The sequence below is a fragment of the Protopterus annectens genome, chromosome 6.part1 (assembly GCF_019279795.1).
Source record: "Protopterus annectens isolate FY-2018-M chromosome 6.part1, PAN1.0, whole genome shotgun sequence".
Taxonomy (NCBI): Eukaryota; Metazoa; Chordata; order Ceratodontiformes; family Protopteridae; genus Protopterus; species Protopterus annectens.
Window position 1 is genome coordinate 491,510,631 of NC_056738.1, and position 24,994 is coordinate 491,535,624.

General features: G+C 40.5%; 1 protein-coding gene across 1 annotated transcript in view; it reads left to right on the forward strand.

The window, feature by feature from the left end:
• Positions 1 to 24,994, forward strand: part of PTH2R (parathyroid hormone 2 receptor) — a 1,294,618-nt gene that overhangs the window by 1,027,218 nt on the left and 242,406 nt on the right. The window contains exon 9 of the mRNA XM_044075404.1: positions 13,610 to 13,704. Coding sequence (XP_043931339.1) covers positions 13,610 to 13,704 — 95 coding nt within the window. The remainder of the gene's footprint in view (positions 1 to 13,609; positions 13,705 to 24,994) is intronic.

Consider the following 24,994-nt stretch of genomic DNA (forward strand, 5'->3'; position numbering starts at 1 on the left):
GGTTATATTCCATAGGTACGTGTATACAGCTGCTAGATGACTACTACATTGTACAGTCATGTTGCACAGCTAGCACTTGCACTACATAGTTTGTAATGCTGATGGATACCAGTGGCTAATTTCTACAGTGAGTGACATTTACACATCATGTGGTTATAGCCATTTGGCTGTGTGCTGGTGGGACAGGCCTCATGATGGATGGCTCTTTGTCACAGTCACTCTCTTCCACACATCTGTGTATGTCTACTTCTGGCTTAGTATAGTGTGTTGTCCTTGGATATATGTCTGTATTCCTATCCAATGTGTGTGAAAAGGATGACTGGTGCATAACGAGGAGTGTATGCACTAACATCTGCAACTATCATATATGTATGATACACTATTGTTTGCAGACATGGGCTTCATTTGTTTGTGTGTGAGCATGCCCAGTATGCCCTTCTGTATTGAATGTGTGGATCCATTCCAGGAAGTTTGTACTTCAGTGCAGACCTTTGTGTTGTACAGGTAGCAAACTGTTTATGCAGGGTATCCGTAGTTCATTTGGCAATATGGGGACAAACTGTGCAGGGGATAGTGTGTACTGTAGGTGATTGTGTCTGTGCTGCTTCTGTTACATGGTACTGGTATTAGCAGAGATATTCAGACGTGTTCTGTTATACACTGTGATGTTTTATGTCCTCAAGTACTGTCAGGTGGACATTCTTGTTCACAGTGATGTCCTGGGGGACAAGGATGATTGCAGCTGTGTCTGGTATTGTGGGCAGATACCTACATATTCATGGTAAGTTATGCCATTCTGGAGTGGGAGCTGCAGACACTTGCTGCTGGGTCTGTGTATCCAGTTCATCACCTTGGTACAGTGCTGGCAGAGGTTCCCATATGTGTACATCCATCGACATGACAGTATGGCCTTATCTTGCTTTGGCAATACCTCACAGCTGTACAGATTCACACAGGTTACCCAGAGGCAGGGGCCATGGGTCAGGACATTACCTCTGTTTTGGTGTACTGGCAGGTTTGTAGCAACTCATTTATGTGTTTGCAGCTGGGGATAGTGTGTGCACACAGCTGTGTGTCGGACCTTGCACATTCCATGCTGGCCATGCTCCCACCCCCCCTATCATTCTAGTCTCTTCCATACATTATGCGTACATTCTCTGATACTTTCCCTAAGGTTATCACCTCATCACAGCTGTGTTTTGGTGTTGGTCCACAGTTTATGCAGTGGGACATGGTGGACATGTTACTGTGGTTTGTCCACATGACCTTGCATATGGCTTATGTAGAGTTTGTTATGTTGTTATTTGGGTCTCCATAACATAACATGCATTGGCAGTACATGTGAGACACAGGCCTTTGGCAGAGGCCTGTAGGCCATTTGGTGTTAACCGGGCCAGCTGTGGCAGGCCGTTGCATTCTTTCAGTCCTACAGTCTAAGGCTGCCATACAGTATATGCCCCTGAGGTGACAGGGTAGGTGTGCTAGGTGTTCATGCCAATAGTTTCTATCAGTCTTGATCAGGTGGTGTGGATGCTGGCAGGGTTCTACCTACAGCTAGTGACACACCTGCATGGGACACCTACAATGTATGCTGCATTCTTTCGCTATTGTCATATACAGGTGGGTCATATTGTACCCATTCCCAACAGCAGGGATACGACCAGAGAGGTACCTGTGGGTGGTGTTTTGGTGAGCTGGGTGCATGTGTGCTATGGGCACTACTTGCATCTCATGCACAGATATGCATGGGGCATTCCAGTTATGCTGGCATGTGCAGGTACAGCAGCTGTTTCCTAACACATCAGTCCTATCCCCTTTGTGATCTGCAAGTGTTTGACCAGACTACACCTGTATCCCCTACTACAAGCCCAGATAATGTGATGCATACCTGAATGTACAATTCCAAGGGTGTGTCCATTTCAAAGTTACACATTATATACTGTATGTCTAGGGTACTTTCCCCTGTATACTGCTTGTATATCTAGCCCAACAGCCATGCCATGTCAGATGGTGACACATATTACCATCATACATTTACAGTGTCTTACTGCTAGCATGTGTTATAGTGGTGGGAATTGTCTTTGACACTGCAGTTGTGAGGACTTGGCCCTGTCATCAGCAGTAGTGGGCAATGGCCACCAGGTCATACCTCAACATGCATACATACTGACCACTCCCACTCAATATGAAACACACACCAGCCTAACACACACATACCTGCATATTGTGCAAATGATACAATCTATCCTGCTACCTTGGCACCTCTGGGCATCTGTGCTCCACTGATATTATACCTACATATATATGTTGCTACATTTCTACATGGGATTGGGGGGGCACTCCTGACTGTTACTACATTTCTAAATAGGATTGGGGGGCACACCTGACTGTTACTACATGTCTACATAAGGTTTGGGGGGCACACCTGACTGTTACTACATTTCTACATAGGACTGGGGGGCACACCTGACTATTACTACTGTCTACATAGGCTATATGGGGCACATCTGACTATTTCTACATTGCTACACAGGATTGGGGGGGCACACCTGACTGTTACTACATGTCTATATAGACTGTGTGGGGAGCACACCTGACTGTTTCTACATTGCTACACAGGATTTGGGGGGGGAGGCACACCTGACTCTTGTACACATTTGCTATGACTGTACAGGTATGTCAGGTACTCCATTTCATTCTGTTTTCTAACCTATCATGCTGACTAGAGGCATGTCAGTGTACTACAGGTCTTACGTTTGATTGACCTACATATTACCTTCTGACTTCCTACCCTTCAGAACTAACATCCCACTGCCTGACCTGATGTCTGCCTGTGTAGGCCTGGGGGGGAGGTTACCCATAGACATTATTCAGTGGCCTTAGCACAGCCTTTGTTCGTGATTGTCTACACCTGTCCTGCTGGCTGTGAATGTTGTTGGGTATGTGAACCTCCCTGACTGCCATGTGTGTGTCATATGGACACACATGTGGCCCAGCACATTTCCTGCAGTGGGTTTTGTCACCATGTGTAGTATTGGCTACTATGGTAACACCCGTATTTGTTACAGATCTCATGCTGCCACTATAGGTGTTTACTATCTGCTGGCATCTGATTCAGCCACCTGATTCCCTTGCATGCTCACATCCATACCATAGGTACAAGTAACAACACATACTACTCCAGTCAGCAATCGGTAAGGGGAGTGACTTACCTTGTGGGTGTGCCAGTATTGAGGATGGTGCTGGGGGCTGCCTATGTCAGATGCACATAGTACACTCCCTATACATGGTTGAGCACAGGTAGTGTCATGTTTGGCATCCCTTTTACTGTATGTGTGAGTCAGAGAGAGGTATCATTCCCTGGGTCCCTACTGTGTCAGTGTATGTGCTATACGTTGCCTCCTTGCCAAGGCCATGGCATACTGGGCATGCCTCCATCTGCCTACAGGGGCAGGCTCAGGTTGTTCCTCCTCCAAGTCACTCTGTGCCTGTGCAGGCCTTGGCATTGGTGGGGGACTGTGTGGCCCTGCCCCATGCTGTTCCTGCTGCAGCTGTTTCTGCAGGATCATATTGTGTAGCATGGCACATACGATAACAGTTTAAGTACATGCAGCTGGTGAGTACTGCAAGGCTCTACCGGATGTGTCCAGGCACTGGAACCGTGACTTGAGCATCCCAAACACATGCTCTATTATGATTCTGGTCTGTGCGTGTGCCTCATTATGGTGGTCTTGTTCGGGTGTGTGTGCATTTCTGATGGGTGTCATCAGGCATGGCTCCAGTGTGTAACCAACATCCCCAATAGGTGACCGTAAGGGATGTCCCCATTGGCAAATCTCTGGTACAGGTACATCAGATGCCAGATGTGGGAATTGTGATAGCTTCCAGGGCAGTCAGCACACACATTCATTATAATGCCCTGGGAATCGAACATGACCTGGCAGTTGATGCAGGAGAAGCCCTTGCAGTTGATGTAGACCCTACCCTGCTCACCGGGTGGTGCTTTGATGCGTATTTGCGTGCAGCCTATAGCATCCATCACCTCAGGGTATTCTGCTATTTGGTGGAAGAGATGCATATTGCTGGCCAACACCTCACGGGTGTTGAGGAAATATACATGCTCATCACAATGTGCTGACATGGCATCCAGGAACTGGTGGAATACTCTGGATGCTGATGCCTGTGAGATCCCCATGATATCCCTAGTTGGGCTTTGGGAGGTACCTGTGGCTAGTATACCTAGGCCTACGCATACCTTGGTATCCACTGGGATGGGTTCCCCTCTGTTAGTTCTGCGTGTCAGGCGTGGCCGGCACAGCTCAACAATTTGCTGTAGGAGGTCCCTGTCCACCCTCTTCCACATGTTGATGTATGATAGCTGCTGCAGCCCCTATCATTCTGTTGTTTTTGTTTGTTAAAATTTCCCCACTTGTATACACCGGTGGTGTAGAGTATGTGGGAAAAACCAGAGGGAATGGTGTTTGCATAGTTTATAGTAGTGTTCTGGGCTTGGCTGGTCTGCTGCCTGTGTAATTGGCTAATTTTGATACGTTTCACCTGCCAGCTATGCTAGCTCTCCTAGATTACCTTGCTACTGCAGTTTTCCCTTCCCATTGCCTTTCTGTTTAAGTCCGGGGGCACACCATGCAAACACAGTGCTCAAATGTGCACAGAGCTGCTATTTCTTAGTTTACTTTTTTTTCCCTTTAAAACCCATTGCGTGGTGAGCACACCTGCTTAGGCAATGTAAAGAGTGCTAGGCAGCCTCAGACATACACCCTTGCTTAGCTCTGCTAAGCTAAGGGCAAACCTGAGCCACAGGACTCCAAACCACTTACAGTATGCCTGACACCCCCCTATGATGTCAGCTAACTCCTAGGCTTGCACCAAGCTATTTCTGTTCTTACACTGTTGGGTGCTGACTAGCATGCGGGGGAAATCTGGGATTCAGTATCATTCCCCTCATTTGCATAGGATTGCCTGCTGATGCATAGTTACATGTCCCACACTGAGCCTCCCCCCTTAGCAACCACTATTCACTGGCCATGTTGTCTTCTGCCTGCCATTGAGTATAATGGCAAAATACTGATTTTGGTTAGAATGCTTATTTTAGTTTTTTTTTCTTATTTTTCACCCAGTCCAGTTTGCGTGCCACTGCCCTATGCTTAAACAGCCGAGATCGGCTAAAAAAATAAAAGTTGATTTTTTTATTTTTGCAACTGTTTTCCATGCCAATGGTCTTATATTTGGCCATTGGCATGCTTTCTATATAATATCCATGCTTTATTTAGAGCTGTCATGGCTCCGTTTTGTAGTTTGCAGAAATGTACTCCGTTACTGGCAGAGTACATTTATACAGATTACACTAGTCCTGTATGGCTGGCTTCCAGCTTCCTGGATTGCAACTTCACCTCATTTGCATGGATTTCTCCTGCAAATGGGGTAATTTGCATACAGGGGCTGAGTCCATGCAGGACTAGTGCAGGAGCATTCGTGCACGTCCCTACAGCTTATTCCTGGATCGCATGGCAGACATATTGCCTGCTGGAGCTCCTGCACTAGTCCTGCACACCGTGCATGGCTTGCTGAATCCAGTGGAATGTGTTTGCCAGTGAGTGGTATGAATGAACTACTGTGGCAGGGCTAGCCACCCGGTGGTGTAAACCTTGGCTCAAGATGATTGTTACTGCTGTAGTGACAGCTCGACTCGACTTGGGAAAAGGGGTTGAGGATGGATGGATGGATGGATGGATGGATGGATGGATGGATGGATGGATGGAGATATGTGTGTGTGTGTGTGTGTGTGTGTGTGTGTGTGTGTGTGTGTGTGTGTGTGTGTGTGTATAAAGTGTGTGCATGTTTAGCACATTGTGGTAGGCAGATTATTGCAGACCATACATAAATTATGGGAAGTTTTAAAGAACAGAACTTCTGGGTAATGGAATGTAGATGAGGAACAAAATACAACTGAGTTTTATGGATTATGCAAATAACGGAATCCAAAATGGTATACTGATTAGGTAATGTATGAAATAGTGACACTGTTGTAGTATGTAGCAACAATGGGGACAGAATCATTAACTAAATATAATATATTTACCACATGACAAAACTAGCAAAAGATTCACCTTCCAAACAAAATAATTTTGGTTATGTCCCAATTCTGGGTTACCAGTCCAACAATGGATTTCTTCCTTTATGTAAGTAAGATGTTAGATTTATTACATGACACATGTACATACTGTCAAGTTTTATGTCTTTTATGTCTGTTTTATATGTATTTGTGCTTCGTATATATGCACTGTCACTTTAAATGCTGCTATACTTTTGTAGATAAGGGTTTTTATTGGTTAAATATATTTTGAGATGTATATTTTAACAGGTTTGCTTCCTGTGTTCTGTTTTTGTCTCTAAGATGTCTTTACTGAAAGCAAAAGTGCTTAGAAATTAAACTATACTTGTTTATTCAGCTGTGCTGTTTCCACTCTTCATTTCAGTTCTGGTCTGATAGAGGAGTCTGGCGTGTTTCTTTTGTCATTGGTGTTTTAACACCATTTTCTAGTATCCAGTAAATGTTAATAAAGGTATATCAACTTCCATTAATTTCAGTTGTTGCTGAACATAACATACCTTTATCATCATTATATCTACTTATTATATTACACCTTATTAAAGAATGTCTCCCTGAGATTGCTACCCCTCTCTTTTTTTGATTATATTGAGAACTACTTCTTCTTTCGGCTGCTCCCGTTAGGGGTCACCACAGTGGATAATCTGTTTCCATTTCTTCCTGTCCTCTGCATCTTGCTCTGTCACACCAAGCACCTGCATGTCCTCTCTCACCACATCCATAAATCTTATCTTAGGCCTTCCTCTTTTCCTGTTACCTGGCAGCTTCATCCTTAGCATCTTTTTCCCAATATACTCTGCATCCCTCCTCAGCGCATGTCCAAACCAACGTAACCTTGCCTCTCTGGCTTTGTCTCCAAACCTTCCAACCTGGGCTGACCCTCTAATATACTTATTCCTAATCCTGTCCACCCTCATCACACCCAGTGCAAATCTTAACATCTTTAACTCTGCCACGTCCAGCTCTGACTCCTACCTTTTTGTCAATGCCACTGTCTCCAACCCATATAACATAGCTGGTCTCATTACCCTCTTGTAGACCTTCCCTTTCACTCTTACTGGTACTCATCTGTCACAAATCCCTACCATCTGACCTTCTGTTTTCCTTTGCTTAACACCATACCTACCCATCACTTCCTCATCCCCTCTGTTTCCTTCACCAAATATGCCTATTGAAATCTGCTCCAGTCACCACTCTCTCACCCATGGGTACAGTCATTAACACTTCATCCAACTCACTCCAAAATATTTCTTTCTCATCCATCACACATCCAACTTGTGGAGCATATGCACTAACAACATTCATCATTACACCATCAATTTCCAGCTTCATAAACATCACTCTATTCGACACTCTTTTCACCTCCAAAGCACTCTTAGCATACTGTTCCTTCAGGATAACCTCTACACCATTTCTCCTCCCATCCACACCATGATAAAAAATTTGAACCCACCTCCAATACACCTAGCCTTACTCCCCTTCCATCTGGTCTCTTGCACACACAATATACCACCCTTCATATCAACCATCATTTTAGCTAGCTCTCTCCCTATACCAGTCATACTGCCAAACATTCAAAGTTCTGACCCTCACTACCTCGGTCCTAGCCTTTACCTGCCTTTGGGCATGCCTTCCCTCTCTTCTCCTCCTTCGGCCAGCAGTAGCCCAATTTTTGCCAGCACCCTGTTGGCCAACAGTACAGGTGGCAGTTGTTGTTAACCCAGGCCTTGACTGATCCAGTATGTATATTTGTACTGTTGTCTGCATGTATGATTTGGCAAAATTTTACGCTGGATGCCCTTCCTGATGCAACCCTCCCCATTTATCTGGGCTTGGGACTGGCACAAAGAAATACACTGGCTTGTGCATCCCCAGTGGCTGGGTTATATTGAGAACTACTTAAGATTATAAATTGCCTTGTATTAAGTCTTTTTATATCATTTTGTAATAAATATGTTTCTTGTAGGAAAACAACTCGTGAATCATGTAAATTTCGAAATGTATTTAAATTAGTTCTTTTGCAACTATTATTTAAACCATTAATATTAATAGACATACATGTTAATTGCGCCATGTATCATCAGTGAACAAGTATCTTATTAACTCTTAGGTGTACTGATTTAGATATACCCCTTTTATATTGTTCATTCTACCTACTAATTTTTATAAATCTCTGTATGTTCTTAATATTAAATATATAAATATTAACAGTTGCAGACACCATTAAAACAATAGATCATATAAAAATCTAAACAAGAACTTCTTTTAACTCTCTTTCCTATCATAGACTCTAATACTTTAGTTTGAATGATGACACTATCCAAACTAATCCACCCATTCACTCTATCCAAAAAGAAGAAAAAATCTATATCTTTCTCTGCTATATTTAAATATATGAGTAAACAATGTCACACTTTTATGTAATAGTAAAATGCCACACTTTTATGTAATAGTAAAACCGTTATATGTTTTATATTATATTTCAATTGTGAACATTCATGTATTCTTTCTTGTAGTGAATCATTATTATATTATAGCACTTATGTGATCTATTAGGTATAGTGACTTACTTTTATTATTCTTTAGATGTCATTAAAAATGAAATAGTATCTGTATCACACATCTAAATAAACACAACATGAGAGTTATCAAGAATAACAAAATCAGTGTATATGTTTTAGATATCAACTTCTAGATGAACAGACCCAATATATAATTTTCAAATTGCCTTTACAGTATGACCCAATGTATGTCTTAATATTTTGAACTGAAAACAAAATTTTGTTCAAGCATGCATATGCAAATTACATGGCTCCACATTATATCAGGAAGGCATTTCTATTGTAGAGCTTGCCTCTTCAGCTTTAAACTCTTTAATGACCATTTAAGTAACCTAACTATTATTATGTACATATCTTTATACATAAGTACATATATTTAATTAGTAATAACTATGGTATATAGGGAGAACAATGCCCGGAGTTATAACTCACTTGATTTGGTCACTGTACTTTTAACTCAAAACATTTCTTTCATGAATAAATATTCAGTGTTAAGTAACATTTAATATGATTAAAAATTTGTAATACTACAAAACATGCAGTTCTTGTACAATGCCATTATAACTCTGAGTAACTTTGAGTATTTTAACTATGTGTCAAGTAATGGCATTAAGAAGTTATCTATTTTTCAACTATGAGTTGTTCTTTCACATGATCACATTAAGCTTCTCCATGTCTCATGTTCACTAATCAAAATTCGGCCTTCTTAGACACAGTAAATACTTCCTGTATAATATAAGTGCAGGTAGACTATGCCATATTTTACAATACAAACATAACATTTTTGAGTCTAACACATGCATATTTCAGAGGAGTATAGTTACTTCAAATAATATTCACTAAATAAGTCATAAGTAAAAGACACATTACTGAATGCATCGTGTCAAGAGTACATTCTCAAAATTGATAAGTTTGTAATAGTAGTTTTAATTTGCATACATATATGAATAAGAATGAACTTTTACTCTTCTTGTCCATCTAGGTTTTGTATAGATTTATGGCATAATAGCTCATCCCTTGACATTAGTAATGTGTTTTAATGAAACTAGGCCTTTTAAGTCTTTAATTTTTAAATATGTTGTTGTTGTTGTTGTTGTTTGTCTTTTGGCTTTTCCCGGTAAGGGGTCGCCACAGCGGAACTCCAGTCCGCTAATGATTGGCAGTAGATTTTTACGAAACTCCAAGGTGCCAGCTCGACGCCCAACCTTCAACGAAGACATGCCCATTTACGCACGCATGTCTTTCGAATGCTACCCAACTGCGGGGAGGACATGCAGACTCCACACAAAAGGCACTCCCAAGCCCAGCCGAGAATCGAATGGAAGAACCTCTTGCTGTGAGGTAACAACGCTACCGCCGTACCACCGCGGCACTTAATTTTTAAATATGTAATTGATGAAAATAACAATATTTACTTTACAACTACAATTAGGATGAGAAATTAATGTAAAGTGTTTCTGATCAAGTTACAATTAACCAAATACGCAACACTTTGCAGCTTTCCATTTGCCATCACTCAACAATCTGGGATCTATGAGCTTAATAAAAGAATATCGTAGACATCTTTTTATGTGTAGAATACATTCCTCTGTTCTGTGACAGAAAGTCTGATTAAAATACTAATTCAATAAAACCTAATGCCAGCATTCATCTGCATTCATTATTACAATACAAAAAAGATCAGATGCTTCTCCGGTATTTATAAAACATTAGGAGTTTGGATTACAAAAAAACTCAAATTTTGAGCTCTAGTTTAAAATTCCAAAACTTAAATCCAAATTCAGTGGCTCAGAATATGTTATATTTATATTAAAGTTAGATTATGTTAAATAATATTTTTTACAATAGCTGATTAAAACTGTTTAAACATAATATTGTATAGAAATTGGGAATGGCCCCTTTAAATCTTGTGGACTTCAGGTCTAACTCTAATGTGTGATGTATTGACTTAACCATCACATTCTTTGTCAGACACCTCGAATTCAGCAACCAAGACTTCAGTTAGCAATGCTCATGACCTTCGGAGGAAGCCAGGATTCTTTTTTTTTTTTGAAAAAGGCTTCACCTAGCAAGTTCTCAGTCTTTTCTGTTTTTATTATTTGAGTAGTTCAACAGATCTATGGATTAATGCTCGCACAATAGCAGGTATACATTTCAGCCTTAATCAACTTCCAGCAGTAACAAACCACTCAATCAAACCATCACCCCCAAAAAGAGCACCACTACACTAAGAAACAGCCAAACCTCCCTTCAAAGCACAGAAACCCATCAAGCAATAACAAATCAAGGCAAATATCAATCGCCATCAACTGCCCATATCCTTCCATTCTCACTTTCATCAAAAAACGATTAAACATTTACAGTTCTGCATATATCCACTTCCAAACCAACCAAGCAAAGCAAAACCTCTCTCCTGCAGCTGTCATGTCGACTAGAACTACCAGACCATCCAAACCAAGAAAACAGATTAAAAAAAAGGGAGACAAGCACAAAGACGCAAACACCATCACAACCACCATCGTTATACTGCAACTACCCCACAGCAATGCCTCTATCTCCTGTCAAATCCCAGCCCTTCAACATCCAAAAAAAAAAAATACACAGTTATACTTTAAAATACAGCTTAATCAATATAATAACTTTAGAAATATATATAAAATAAAAACTAAAAGACAGCAGAGCAAAACAGAAAGTCTAGTATAGAAGGAAGCTAGATTCAGAGACACTTGCATAAACCGGGTTAACAATCCCATTTTCTAAATGGATGCCTCACACAGCTTGCTAATGTTCAGTACTAATGACATATGCAAAGTAGGTGATATTAGTAACCAATAGCACTTCCAAAAGAAGTAACAGATGAAGCATCTAGCTTTCATGCATACTTAAAAGCATGCCTCACACTAATGTATTAGAGTCAGAATATGCAAAATAGGTAAACTAAACAGCCAATGGTGGCTTCCAAGAAACAGCAAAAGACAAATCTGCTAGCCTTCATGTATTCTTATTGAAAAACTTGTCAAATATGCAAATCAGATGGAGAAATCCAAACATGGATTGGCTGGAACCTTGGTGTTGATATTCTCATTGGGTGAATAATTCTGACTGGCTTATATATACAGATGAATGTCCCATTTGATTATGGACAAGGGACTTAATTTTTATTATTTTTGTTCTTATTTTGTTTTATTCCATTCTTTTCATTAAATTCTGGATTTTAAGAGAACTTTTATTACTGGATTGCACAGACAGTTCATTTGCTTTTCAGCACAGTGTTAGCCTGGGTGAACCAGCTGTCTTTTGGTTTGTGGATTATTTATTGGACAGTTCACCGCAGCAAAAGGAAATATCTCTTCATTTTTTTGCTACTTTGTTTATGTTCAATCCACCTACTGCATGTCTTTGGAATGTGGCAGGAAGCTGGAGCACCAGGAGGAAACCCACGCAAACACAGGGAGGACATGCAGACAACACACACAAAAGGCACCCCAGCAGAGAATCGAACCAGGGAACCTCTTGCTGTGGGATGACAATGCCATCCACTGTGTCACCCTCATAGCTCATAATATTTATTGACAAGACTGTGAGCATTGTAATAATAATCCTTTGTAGAACTATTAGGATTTTACAGCTGGATAAATCTTGACTTTTACTAGTGTAACTCCTAAAACAGTAATAATATTGTCTGAGATGTTAGTGCCAACAAAATCTACTCTTTAATTACTTGCATGTAACCAATCTATAGAAAACATTCTTGTATAATAAAGTAAATCTTCTCAGTATGAAGCAACTTTTTGCAGACTATACCATATAACACAAAGCTGTCTCAACCATGTGCTGAATAAATGTGCTTTTGTAAACATGTAGTAGTTCCATTGCAATGATGAAATGATCTCATTAGAAATGAAGTCAGTTTTTCTGGCTAATAATTCTGGATTCAAATATCACATTATTTGTATGACTGAGAGGAGTAAAATGTAAATCATTTATTCCAACATGTAGACTTGTACAGTTATATTTTATAATTCCCTGCTGTTTCTGCATTATAATAGCTGGAATACCAACTAACAAACATGATGGGAGATACTGTATAGTTATTTTATCTTTATTAATATCAGACATTTTTCCAAAAGGGGGTTTTAACATGGGGTCACCTAAGACAAGTGTCTCATGACCTACACCTGAAGATGTGCCACAATTCTTTCCTTTTTGCTTAACATCTTGTCACTAACAATGTTTTCAAAGTTATTGCTTGAGACATTAAACTATATTAAATTTGGGTCTATTATTTCATCAAAGTCTGAAATGTTATGTCTACCACCTGTTACATAGCTTTCCATTTTGTTACTCAAGCTATTTATTCTCTCACTTTCATTTTTACTACGGTATGTTCTGCTGCATTTTTGTTAACAGATTGTTTACCAGTAATAGCTGAATTTATTAATATTTTGAAATGGAGTACTTATGAAGGTAATGCTTTAATAGGTCTTGTCAAAAATTCATCCTGATCTGTTATCAGGGTTGTACTAACAGGGGCTGGGATTGCGGCTGACATATGGCTGGGGGAAAGTCAAGTGGTATAAAACTGGAAAAAAAATTGTTGTGCCATCTCAGGTGCAATATACCGTCCTGTAATTTTGACTGGAGAATAATTTACCTGTGCACCTGTGCATGCCAGTCAATAAACTACAGGCATGTTTTGAAACCGTGATTTTTGAGTCTGAAACACTATTGCTAGTACCATTGCATGTTAGGGTAATTAAGTTTAAAGTGGAAGCTATTGATGACTTAAATAATATGAATACTGTATTTCATGAATAAATTACTCAATGTTCAGTCCTTTTTTTTCAAGATAAGATAAATGATGCAAAACATTCTTACATGTCTTTTTCTAATTACAAGTTTCTTCTATATTTTACAGTTAAATTTCATTTTATTTGTGAATACTGTCCGAGTGCTTGCTACAAAAGTCTGGGAAACGACTGCTGTTGGATATGATACGAGGAAACAGTACAGGTAAGTTTCCATATGATGAGGATGAGACCTGCATCTTAATACAGATCCATTGTCTGGTCTATAGTCAGCAGGCTTAACTGGGTATAAAAAGTAAACATAATGAAATGCTATCATGCTTGTGACAAAGAACTATACTGATAGTCATGTTATGGTCAGTTTTGAAGGAATGCTGACTTTAAACTAACATATTTAAAGTTCCTCTTTGAAATTAGTATTTCAGTACCTTATAAATGAAGTAACTGGGTTGTTTATGTAGAGAGGGTCTCTAGTTCATGCTCAACATAGAATTATTTAAACAAGCTGTGCCCCTTGGGATAAATATTTGGGTTCTAACCATGAGTGAGTGAATCTTTTAATTAGCATGGATATAACAGGTGTAGTTTATAGTGCTATGGGATCATCCACATCACAGGAACCAAAGACCTAGCAATCCATTATCCAAAGCTATGTATTCAAATTCCCACAAGCACATTTATTTGTTCGACATTTGTTTAATGGGACAGAATACTGGTTAAATGTGAGTGATTTTAGTCTCATTGCAGTGAAAATTACATTTAGTGAGAAATAACAACAGTAGAACGAAAATATGGAAACCAATTGAAATGTCAGGACATACTAGAGCGAGAACCAAAACACAGAGACCGAATGGTCAAAAAATGGACTTAATAAACATATATTAAGTCCATGATGGCCATTTCCTGGAAAATTCCCTTTTTTTTGAGGTATGGCAATCATGAAGTTGGTATATATAAGTCCAGGGTCTGTGGGGGGTGCATGGGACTTGTCCCCTTGCAAATAAAACGTTTAAATGAGAAGAGTGAGGTTTGAGATTTGCTGTTTTCCTGAATTTTCAATTGTTTTTTCAGTCTGTCAGCATTCAGCATCATGAGTGCTGACATTTCAATAGGGAGCCTGAAAACACACATCTGTAAAATACTATCATTAGGTAAGAAAAATGTACAGAGTATATTTAAATGTAATATATATTATTTACAATAAATCAAGACACATTCATTTAGAAAGTGAGGTGTCTGTGGTAACTGTAACTGTATGTTGACTAATTAGGAATGGCAGGATAAGTTGACTGAAGTGATGAATTTTATTTATAGTTTAGAAGAAGACTTACCATGGAACTAATCAATCAAGATATAGAGGACCTCCAAACACTGGACCACCTCACTTTGGATTTGTCAAGGGCAGGTCATGCTTACTGTACCCGATGGACTTTTTTGACAATGTCATCAAAGCAATGCATGGAAGCAAAATAGTACACACTGCATACCTCGACCTACCCAAAATTTTTGACACAATTCACCAATCAGGCAAGCAGAAAAGCTGAATAAACTGTCCACACACTGGATTGCAAACTGGCTTACAGACTGAATGTAGGAAATCAAAATAGGGGAAATTACCTCCACAAAGAGACCAGTCACTAGCGGAGTCCTCCAGGATTCTCTGCTGGGAACTCTCCTGTTTGGCATTTACTTTTCTGAAGCAGAAACCAATGCCAAAGGGCTCTGGCTGAATTAGTTTGCAGATGACTGCAAGCTAGGAACAGTCATTGATTCCCCAAATGATTTAGCCATCCCACAGGAAGGTTAGTCCTAAATAAATAACTGTTGCCAAAATCACAGATGGAAACTAAATGCCAAAAATGTATTATTGTATGCTTTGTGTGGTCATCTACTCAAGGGAATTACCACACTGACAATACACTCCTAAGAGTTGATCCATTTGTTTGGGATTTTGGAACTTATGTGACAGTGACCTAACTTTTAACCAACATATGTCCTTCTATATTGCATAGCTTATAAACAAAGGGATTGGGTCTAGATCTAGGGATGTCATTGTCCCCCTTTACTCACCTCTCATTAGGCCAGTCATTGAGTATAATACCCCTTTTGGCATGTATCTGTTTAGACACATTCAACAACTGTAACACCCACAGAGATACCATACTAAAAAGACACAAGGCCTAAAAAACATGCATACCTCTCAACCATACTGAATTCCTCAGTATTTCCAGGTTTTGAGGGCAAAATAATAGGGTGCCACGAATTTCTGAGTGGCTCCTTCAAATCCTTATTTTTGTTTTATTTACAATTTGCAGTTACTGAGAGCTTTAAGAAAAAAAAAAAAGTTCTTTATTGCTGCAGCCCACCTATTACTTGTGGAGGAAGCCAACCAAACAGGATGTTGTGTCAACGCAATGATGTGGACTACTACTCTGGAAATGATTGCTCTTACCAACCTCTGCTTAGATGGTGGAAACTTAATGCAGTGTTAACTGCTGCATGGATAATGTTCTGGCTGCACAATGGTTTCTGATCTCCTCATGGAATGGCAAGTATCCTTCAGAAAATGCACATTATGCAAAACCCATTATTCTAGCAACTTTCTAAATTTGGAAGAACAGTATTTAAAAATCTGTGACATGTTTTGCCCCTTTGCAGCCCCACCCAGTATTTTGGCTTTGCCCAGAATTCTTGAACGGATGGACAAGATAAAGGACAAGTGGACAACTAAGAAATAAAATCATTGCTTTCTCTTCTGTAATGTCTTTATTTCCCCTACCTGTTGATCATGATTACTGCCAGTCAAAGCCACTATTCAGGCAGGGTGAAGCAGTTATATGATCATTTTCCCTGACCCAGACTTCTGTTCTGAGTGACATTGGTAGACATAAACATCTTTCCACAAACTTTTGTCTCGCACTGTGGTCTTCCAACAAGCATTAAACATTTGGGAAAGTTAAGTCGCCCATCGATTTTCTAGCAGTGAAGCCTAAGACATGCCCCTCCTTGTCTCATTTTGCTCAAGAATGCCTGCTTTCAAATATGCATGCATTTCTTCCCTTCAGTCTTCTCATAGCATGCATGAAAATGCCCTCATCCAGCAGCCGGAAATTTTTTAGCAGTTTTCAGTCACTGTGCTTATGTATTTCTCTGAAGGAGCACCTAGTGCTAGCGAGAATGAATGAGTAGACTATGGAGTTCTATTTTTTAATAAGATATATGCATTATTTATAGCAACTGGATTTTAGTTATTGCTACACATGGATGTTATTTCTGCAATCTGTTGCTTTTTTTTTTTTGCTTTGATTTTATTATCTCATTACTTGCATCGCATTTGTAATGTGGCTATTTTAGTTATGCTGCAATTCAGGTCCTTCTGGAGCTGAAAACAATCACACACAGACTCTTCTTCCACTCTTAACAATGACTATTGGTGGTTAGTTTCTGCTGCTTCCCACATGAATTGTTATATTCTTTGCATGATTAACAGTAGAATTTTACACGTGTCATGCTGTTTCATTGCTCTGGGTTGTACAGTTTGTATAGTTGCTTTCTTTTCTGCAGCTCCACCTTCTATGCAGATGGCCACTGTACAGATACAGTGTAAATGATTATCATTTTAAAGGGCACTGTGTCACCATACTTTTTGATATTGTGTGTGTGTGTGTGTGTGTGTGTGTGTGTGTGTGTGTGTGTGTGTGTGTGTGTGTGTGTGTGTGTGTGTGTCTATGTCTATGGGAATGGGGACAGACAGGTGGTGTACAACCAAAACCGTCCGGGATGGCATTTTAGTTTTTCCAACATGTGGCATGTGGCAATCTGTTCTATACTTAAAATGGGTTCCATCTTCCAGATGAACTAACCTTTTGGTACCTTGTGATCAAGTGGAGCATAAACAGATGGTACTTAATGGCTGGGTCTTACTTTCATTTGCATAAATAAACACAAAAGCACATGACACTATTGATTGTACAAACAAAGATACAACATGGAGAATAACATTCGCACATGCTACTGATACAATGTATATTTCTAATGGTCTTCACTTTCCTGTTTTGTCCTACATTATCATGCTTTGTTTTATGGATGCATAACTGCATTTTATTTAAAAAATGAATGTGATTTGGTTACATTTTGAAGAAGGGGGTTATATGTGTCAGGTAATAAAATTACATGATGAGGCATTTTATTATTTTAATACTGGCCACACATCTCCAGCTTAACAAGACAAGTACTGTACTGGATAATTTGTGAATGGGTATTGTATTATCTGTGAAATTATATTGTTTGTAATGTAAATTAATGGTACTGTCATATACCCTCAATCTCTCAGAACAAGAAATCTCGACAAAGCAAAAATAATGGTGGGACAAATGCCTAAAAATAGGGATACATTTTAAATATTTCCCCTGAAAAACTCAGTTGCTAGAATAACAGGTTTTGCATTATTATGTATTTTCTGAGGGATATGAAGTCTGAGATTCAAATGCCTGCCATTATTTATTATTATTTAGTGATGTCAGTCTTCATATTGGTATCCCACAATTCCACTGGAGTGGGCGGGGTGACATGATTATGTATGCAAACTGTATTTTAATCAGCATCCCGTTTTTTGACCAGTAGTACCAACTTTCATTGGCCTTTGTCCAGATTTTTGATGTTTCTAGGTTGAGAGGTATGACAACATGTCTTCCATAGACTGGCTCAAAGCCCTGTCACTGTACTTGGTATCCTACAGACTGCTAACAGGTGGCCTGTGTCTGGCATTGCAAGACATCCTCTTAGCCAATACTGACATCAGGAGTACTTGGTGTGGGGATCTAAACCTCTTCTGCAACATCTATAGAACTGTTTGGAGGTACAGGTATATTGCGAAGAGGAGATTGCTGCTCTGGAACAGACTCTCTATCCACATTAAACAAAGTTCATCCCTGTTTGTATTCAAGAGCAACTTGGATCTATCGATGGGAAATCGAACATTTATCCCACAACTGCCCCCCTACTACTAATGGACAGAGGCAGCTCCTAAATGCTTTATCCCATGCATGAGTCTCTTAGATTATCTATGGTATGATCTCAGTTATTCTCATTAGGGAAAATGTATAGTTATCCACCATGGGATGAGTAAAGCCAGTCTCTAACCAAACAGGATATATTAATTTGAGCACAGAAAGGGAAAATGGTTAGGCTTAAAATAGCCAGCAAGGACAGCTAGCCTAGTACTTACCTATGAACATATAATAAGTTATGTTAGGCAAAAGGTTATGTGGCAATTTGTAGAAGTAGCCAGTTATGGGCATTAGCAAAGCATGTATTAGCTTGGGCTAGAAGTTCAATGTTAAGATGAGTTTTATAGATTGGGAGGATTTCACTACCATTTCTTGGACTCGGCCTAGCATCTAGAAAGTAGCTATGATGTGGGAAAATGGCATAATTGTGGATTGACTTTCTTTGATCAGCACTCAGCAACAGCATGTTGTGGTTTTGCAGTTGAAGAGACTGTCAGCCTGGTCTAGTTTGTCATGAAAACTTTGTGCATTTATTAATAGAGAAAATAGATAAGATGGGCCAGGGTTGGTTTCAGTACTGTTTCTGATGACTAGAATGAAAATGATGGGTGTGAGTTTGTAGTCTTTTGGTGAGTTTTATTGCATTTTTTTAGTGAGAAACCTTGAAGGAGGTTGATAGGATGCTGTGCTATTGTGCTCAACTTCTGCATTGTATTGGTTGTTAAAGTGGTTGGAAAGCTGTTGATGGCTAATATGCTTGAGGGGTTGGTGAGGCTGTTTAAATAGGGAATAGAGGTTATAAATGGAGGACTGGGGTTAGTGGAAGCGTGCGTGCACGTGTGCGTCTGTGTTTTAATGTAATGTTATGTGTGTTGTTTATAACAGTAAGTAGGAACAATTTGGTTGGCAGTTTGATATGCTTAACTAGCATCATATTTGTTATGTGTTATGCAAACCTTGGTAGTTAAGTTGTGGGAGGTTACTTGTGGTGTGTCATGATAATATGGTTTGGAAAGGGGGTGGTTGTTAATCATTTGTGGTACACTGCTTATATGTCAGTGATGTGGACTATGGTATATATTTAAAGATGGTTTGAGATGTAAGCCAAAAGAGGAGGAGAACATTGAGTTTAAAAGTAGTGGTTCACAGAGGTGGCTGAGGATTTGGGGGTGGGAGGAGAGTGAAGCAGGCAACAGTAAATGGACTAGTGGGAGCCATTCAGTCTGAGCATTCCCACAACCAAGAGATGTCAGCATTATTGTACATAAGAAGAGATCAGTTTATTTGTACAAGAAATCTGATCAAAAAGCAAGTAAGTACAAGTAAGAGTTTGTATTTCTTGAGCATGCACTTTTGAGCAAAACTGATCCACTATATATAACATATACAGCTACGGATGGATCCTGTAATATCAGATGCAGACAAGCAGTTGGGGGTGCTGTGAAAAACCAGGACCTTGTGGTGGCACAAAAGCAGTGATGTTGTAGTGTTCTGGATCACCAGAGGCACTGTAGCTAACACCACCCAAACCCCGCCCCAGGCAATTGAAGTCAATCTGTACTAATGAATATTTATTGTGATGTGGTTCTCACCCACATGAATATTCATTCTTCATCAATCATCATGCATGTGGAATTGGATACCCATTACCTGTTCGGTGAGTGCAGAACTAAATGCAAGTAATATGCATGTGACACACTAGTACTAAATATGTTTCTTTTTTATTTATTTGTTTGTATAACTCGTATAGAACTGAAAAAAAGCGACTGCTTTCCTGATTAAGTATCCTGCTGTTTTTTATATTTGTTTTACCTTCTACTGCTTACCTAGAGCAAGCTTTAACTGTTTTCATAGTTATTTACTGCATTTTTTATTATCTGCACTTAAAAGTACATTTTAGTCAAAATTAGTCTAATTCAAGTAGAAAAGTGTTTGTTTGCTGTTTAATTTAATTGTTTGGCTGCCTACTAAAGTGTGCTAGCCTGTACTACTGAGTTATTGCCTTTTCTGCATTTAGCGCGGAGTTGCCACTAGAGCACCATCGGGCAGCGCCGGTTAAACAAGGTTAAACTATTTCTGGCTCCGTAAAGTCTGCTCTTCATTTTTTCCCTTAGAACTGCTCTGCTTGTAATCTAAACAGTCTATTCTCTATCTGTAAAGCTCAGCACTTGTTCCTAAAGCATTTTTTAGTCAGGTAAAGCACTTCTATATTATACAAAGTACTTCACTAGCTTAAAACCCCTTGAGTACCCACTTCCCTATAGGTCCTTTCTGACTCAGTTACACAGCAAACTTTTTCATTTCTTCTAGCATGTCAAAGGGTCAGTTGCTAGCGTCCTCTCCTGCTCAGCTGGTGAATCTGGGAATATTGAGGCAATGTTACAATTGCCTCATGTACACAGACAACCCTCTCCTCCTCCCACAAAACACAAATACATGCGAGAGATGCAACTATATAGCCAAACTGGAGGCTGAGCTCTCTCAACTCAGGACTGGCAAAACCAGACAGGAGGAGAAGGTAACCACACACACCATAAACCCAGTCTCACATAGAACTATCACAACTACAAATCAAACACATAAACACACAAAGACATACTGGAGGCACTGATCAAAATCTACCAAAACAGCAGAGGCCTCCAAAGCAGACACCCAAACAACTGCCACCTCATGACATAACACAAGCAACACATAGATCACAAAGTCAGTGTGCAAATCAGTCACAGCCCTTAAGGCCAAACACGATGCCAGACACACTTGTCATAGGTGACTCCATAGTCAGACACACTGACGTCCCACTCACCAGACTGAACAAGGAGAGGGTCACAGTAAGCTGCCTGTCGGGCGCTAGAATCTGCCACATAACACAAGCACTCAGGTCACTCCACAGCAAGTACAAGTATGACTCAGTCATTGTCCATGCCGGTGTGAATGACCTGAGACGCATCTCCTGGACTACATGAAAAGAGACATAAAGGAGCTCTCAGATTATGTAGCCCAGGCTGGTATGACCCTGACCCTGAGCAGTATCCTACCTTCACCAAGAATGATGCCACAATACAGAGACAAAATTATCAGTTTTAATAATTGGTTTAATTTCTGGTGTCATTCTAAGGGGATCCAATGTCTGTCTGCCTGGAATGACATGCTTGACAAGCCACGCTGCCGCGAAGGGACGGCTTGCACCTGTCACCCCTGTGTTTCCGGATATTGGCAAAGGCTCTTGCCACCCCCATAGTGCCTTTTTTAGACAAGGCTCAAATTCTAAACCCACTGCCCTAGAAAACAATAATGGAAAAAACTAAGGGTAATGCTGCTCAATGCCAGAAGTCTAAATCTCAAGATGCACGCCCTCGAAGCCCTCCTCAGTATGGAGAACATTGATGTCTGTGCTGTGACTGAAACCTGGTTCAAGGCTCCTGAGAGCATCCCGGCACTATCAGGTTTTACCTCATATCATGAGTTCCGGCCCCAAAACCCGGACCGTACCACAAAAGGAGGGGGTGTATCCATATTCATCAAGGATACCCACACCTCCAGGCTGGTGGCAACTCACGAAGCATCAGAGACCATTCAGGTGCAATTAACCATAGGCAAAACTGCTCTACAGTTTGTAGCATGTTACAGGCCACCCTCTCAAACTCAGGAACCCCACACAGCCTTCCTGAAGACACTGGAGAGTATAAATGTCTCTCCAACCACCATCATATTGGGTGACTTCAACTATCCAAACATAGACTGGGAACATTACTGAAGCCCCAATACCCTAGCCCAAAGGTTCCTGGAGTTCATAAACTCAAATGCTATGGAACAACTTGTCACCATTCCCACAAGTGGTGAAAATATACTAGACCTGATCATCGCAAACATGGGGACAAAATGCTCCACACCAGAAGTATATCCCTCATTGGTGAGATCAGACCATAAACTAATCTCACTGGAGATCCACATCCCGCCCCACCCCAACAAAAAGACCACAGTGAAGAACTTCTCAAAAGCCAACTTCACACTTCTTAAGACTGGTGTGGTATCCTTCAAGGCCCCTGAGCCATTGGAAACCACAACCCACGCTGCTGAATCCCTTACAAATGCTTTCACGAGCACCTCCAGGATTGCATGGATCAAGCAATCCCAAATAAAATCAAGACCCTTTCCACCAAAGGCAAGCGCCCGATCTGGTGGACCCCAGCCATAAACAAACTTTACAACAAGAGGAGAAAGCTACTACAAGCTAGAGCAAAATCCCTAAAAGGGAAGACATCTCTGATCAATACTAGTAAAAAACTATGATCACTCATAAAATCATCCAAGGCCAACTTTGAGAGAAAAATCGCCAAGGACTCAAAAGACAATCATAAGGCCTTCTTTAGTTATGTTAGAAATCTGGGTGGAAACTCCCAGATATGCTCAGAATTAGCCTAAAATGATACAAAAATCACTGAACCCACAGACATTGCAAACATACTGGCAGACAGGTTCAGTGAAAATTTCTCCCCTCCCCAAAAGGAGAAATATCTATCCCAGCAGAGTGTAGCCTCCCAATCATCTCAAATGCCCAGGTGAGAGCTGCTCTCTCTAAAGCTAAAAACACAGCATCAGTGGGACCGGATGGTGTCCCCGGCTATGTGCTACATGAACTCAATGAGGAACTAAACCCACACATAAGGCTGCTGTTTAATCTTAGCCTTACCACAGGATATGTACCCAAAGAGTGGTGTACGGCAACTGTGGTCCCACTCCACAAAGGTGGTGCTTCTACGGACCCTGGTAATTACCGCCCCATAAGCTTAACAAGCCTGGTCTGCAAAGCTATGGAGAGGATCATAATGGAACTCATAAATAAAGACATAGGGGACCTACAGTCATTGGATCCTACCCAATTCGGCTTTGTCAAGGATAGATCATGCCTCTTGAACTTGGTCGACTTTTTTGAAACAGTCACCAAGGCCATTGATGAGGGTAAGGCAGTTCACACAGCCTACCTTGACCTTGCAAAAGCTTTCGACACAATACCCCACTCGGGTATCATAGAAAAGCTCACCAGCTTAAATGTAAACCCATATGTCACAAGATGGGTTGCAAACTGGCTCAAGGACAGAACCCACAGGGTTAGAGTTGCTGGTGCCATGTCAGACTCCAAGCCGGTCACAAGCGGTGTCCCACAGGGCTCAGTCCTGGGCCCCCTCTTGTTCGGCATCTACTTATCAGAAGTGCAGGCAAACATGGGAGGATTGTGGCTGACAAAGTTTGCAGATGACTGCAAACTGGGCGCCATAGTTGAAAATCCATCAGACACAGATATCCTTCAGAGAGGTCTCATAGAAATGGATAACTGGTGCCAGAGCCATGGCCTTAAGCTAAACGCCAAAAAATGTATAGTCATACCCTTTGGTAAAAACAAGGTAACCCCAAGTTACCACATAGGTGGCAATCCATTAAGCACAGAAGAGGTTATCAGGGACCTGGGGACCCAAGTTGACAGTAACCTTTCTTTTGACACTCACATTGCCAAAGTGGTTAGGAGGACCTTCTACATTGCCCACCTGATTATGAAGGGATTCACATCCAGAACAAGGGAGGTCATTGTTCCCCTGTACTCTTCACTTATCAGACCAATGATTGAGTACAATGCCCCATTCAGAATGTATCTTACCCGACACCTGCAGCAATTGGAAAGACCCCAAAAGTTCCTCACCAAAAGGATAAAGGGGCTCAAAAATATGCCATATGCTGCCCAACTGAAGAAACTCCAGCTCTATTCAGTCGCATACTGTCTGCTCAGAGGTGACCTGTGCCTGACATACAAGGCCATGTCCAACCCGGAATTAATGGACATGCTCCACCTCAAAAAATCCAAATCCACCAGAGCCACAAGAGCAAGAGACTTAAACCTCAACACGGATATAAATAGGACGTGCTGGAGGGACAGATTCATCACCCAGAGACTCCCTATGCTGTGGAACAGAATCTCGGTCCATGTGAGACAGAGCACCTCACTGGCTCTGTTCAAGAGGAATCTTGACCAGTGAATGGGAGATCGTAGGTTTACCCCAGGGATCATCTCTGTATCACTGCTGGACAGAGGCACGGCAAACTAATGGGTATAGTATTCTTCAACCTAAGGGGTGGTGAAAGCCACACAACTCTGGCTAGGCTTATAAATGCCCTAGGGCAGATAGCCTAGTATTAACCTATGAACCTATGAACCTATATTCATGTGTTTTTATTTACTGCTAGTAAAAGCAGGTAAATTGGAAAATGACTTTAGACCTGTATGGTGAAGTGGAAATATTATTCAAGGCTGGGCCAGCTAAGCTCATGCTGGGAATGAAGAGTATTGATTTAAACTTTAGTGTACTTTAAGTTAGAGTTATGCCTACCCAGTATGATATTTCAACACCCCACCAGTCACTGTACATATGATTAGTACCCAATTCAGTATGTCACCTATTCTGTTACACTATAGGAACTTATTAATCTAAGCTT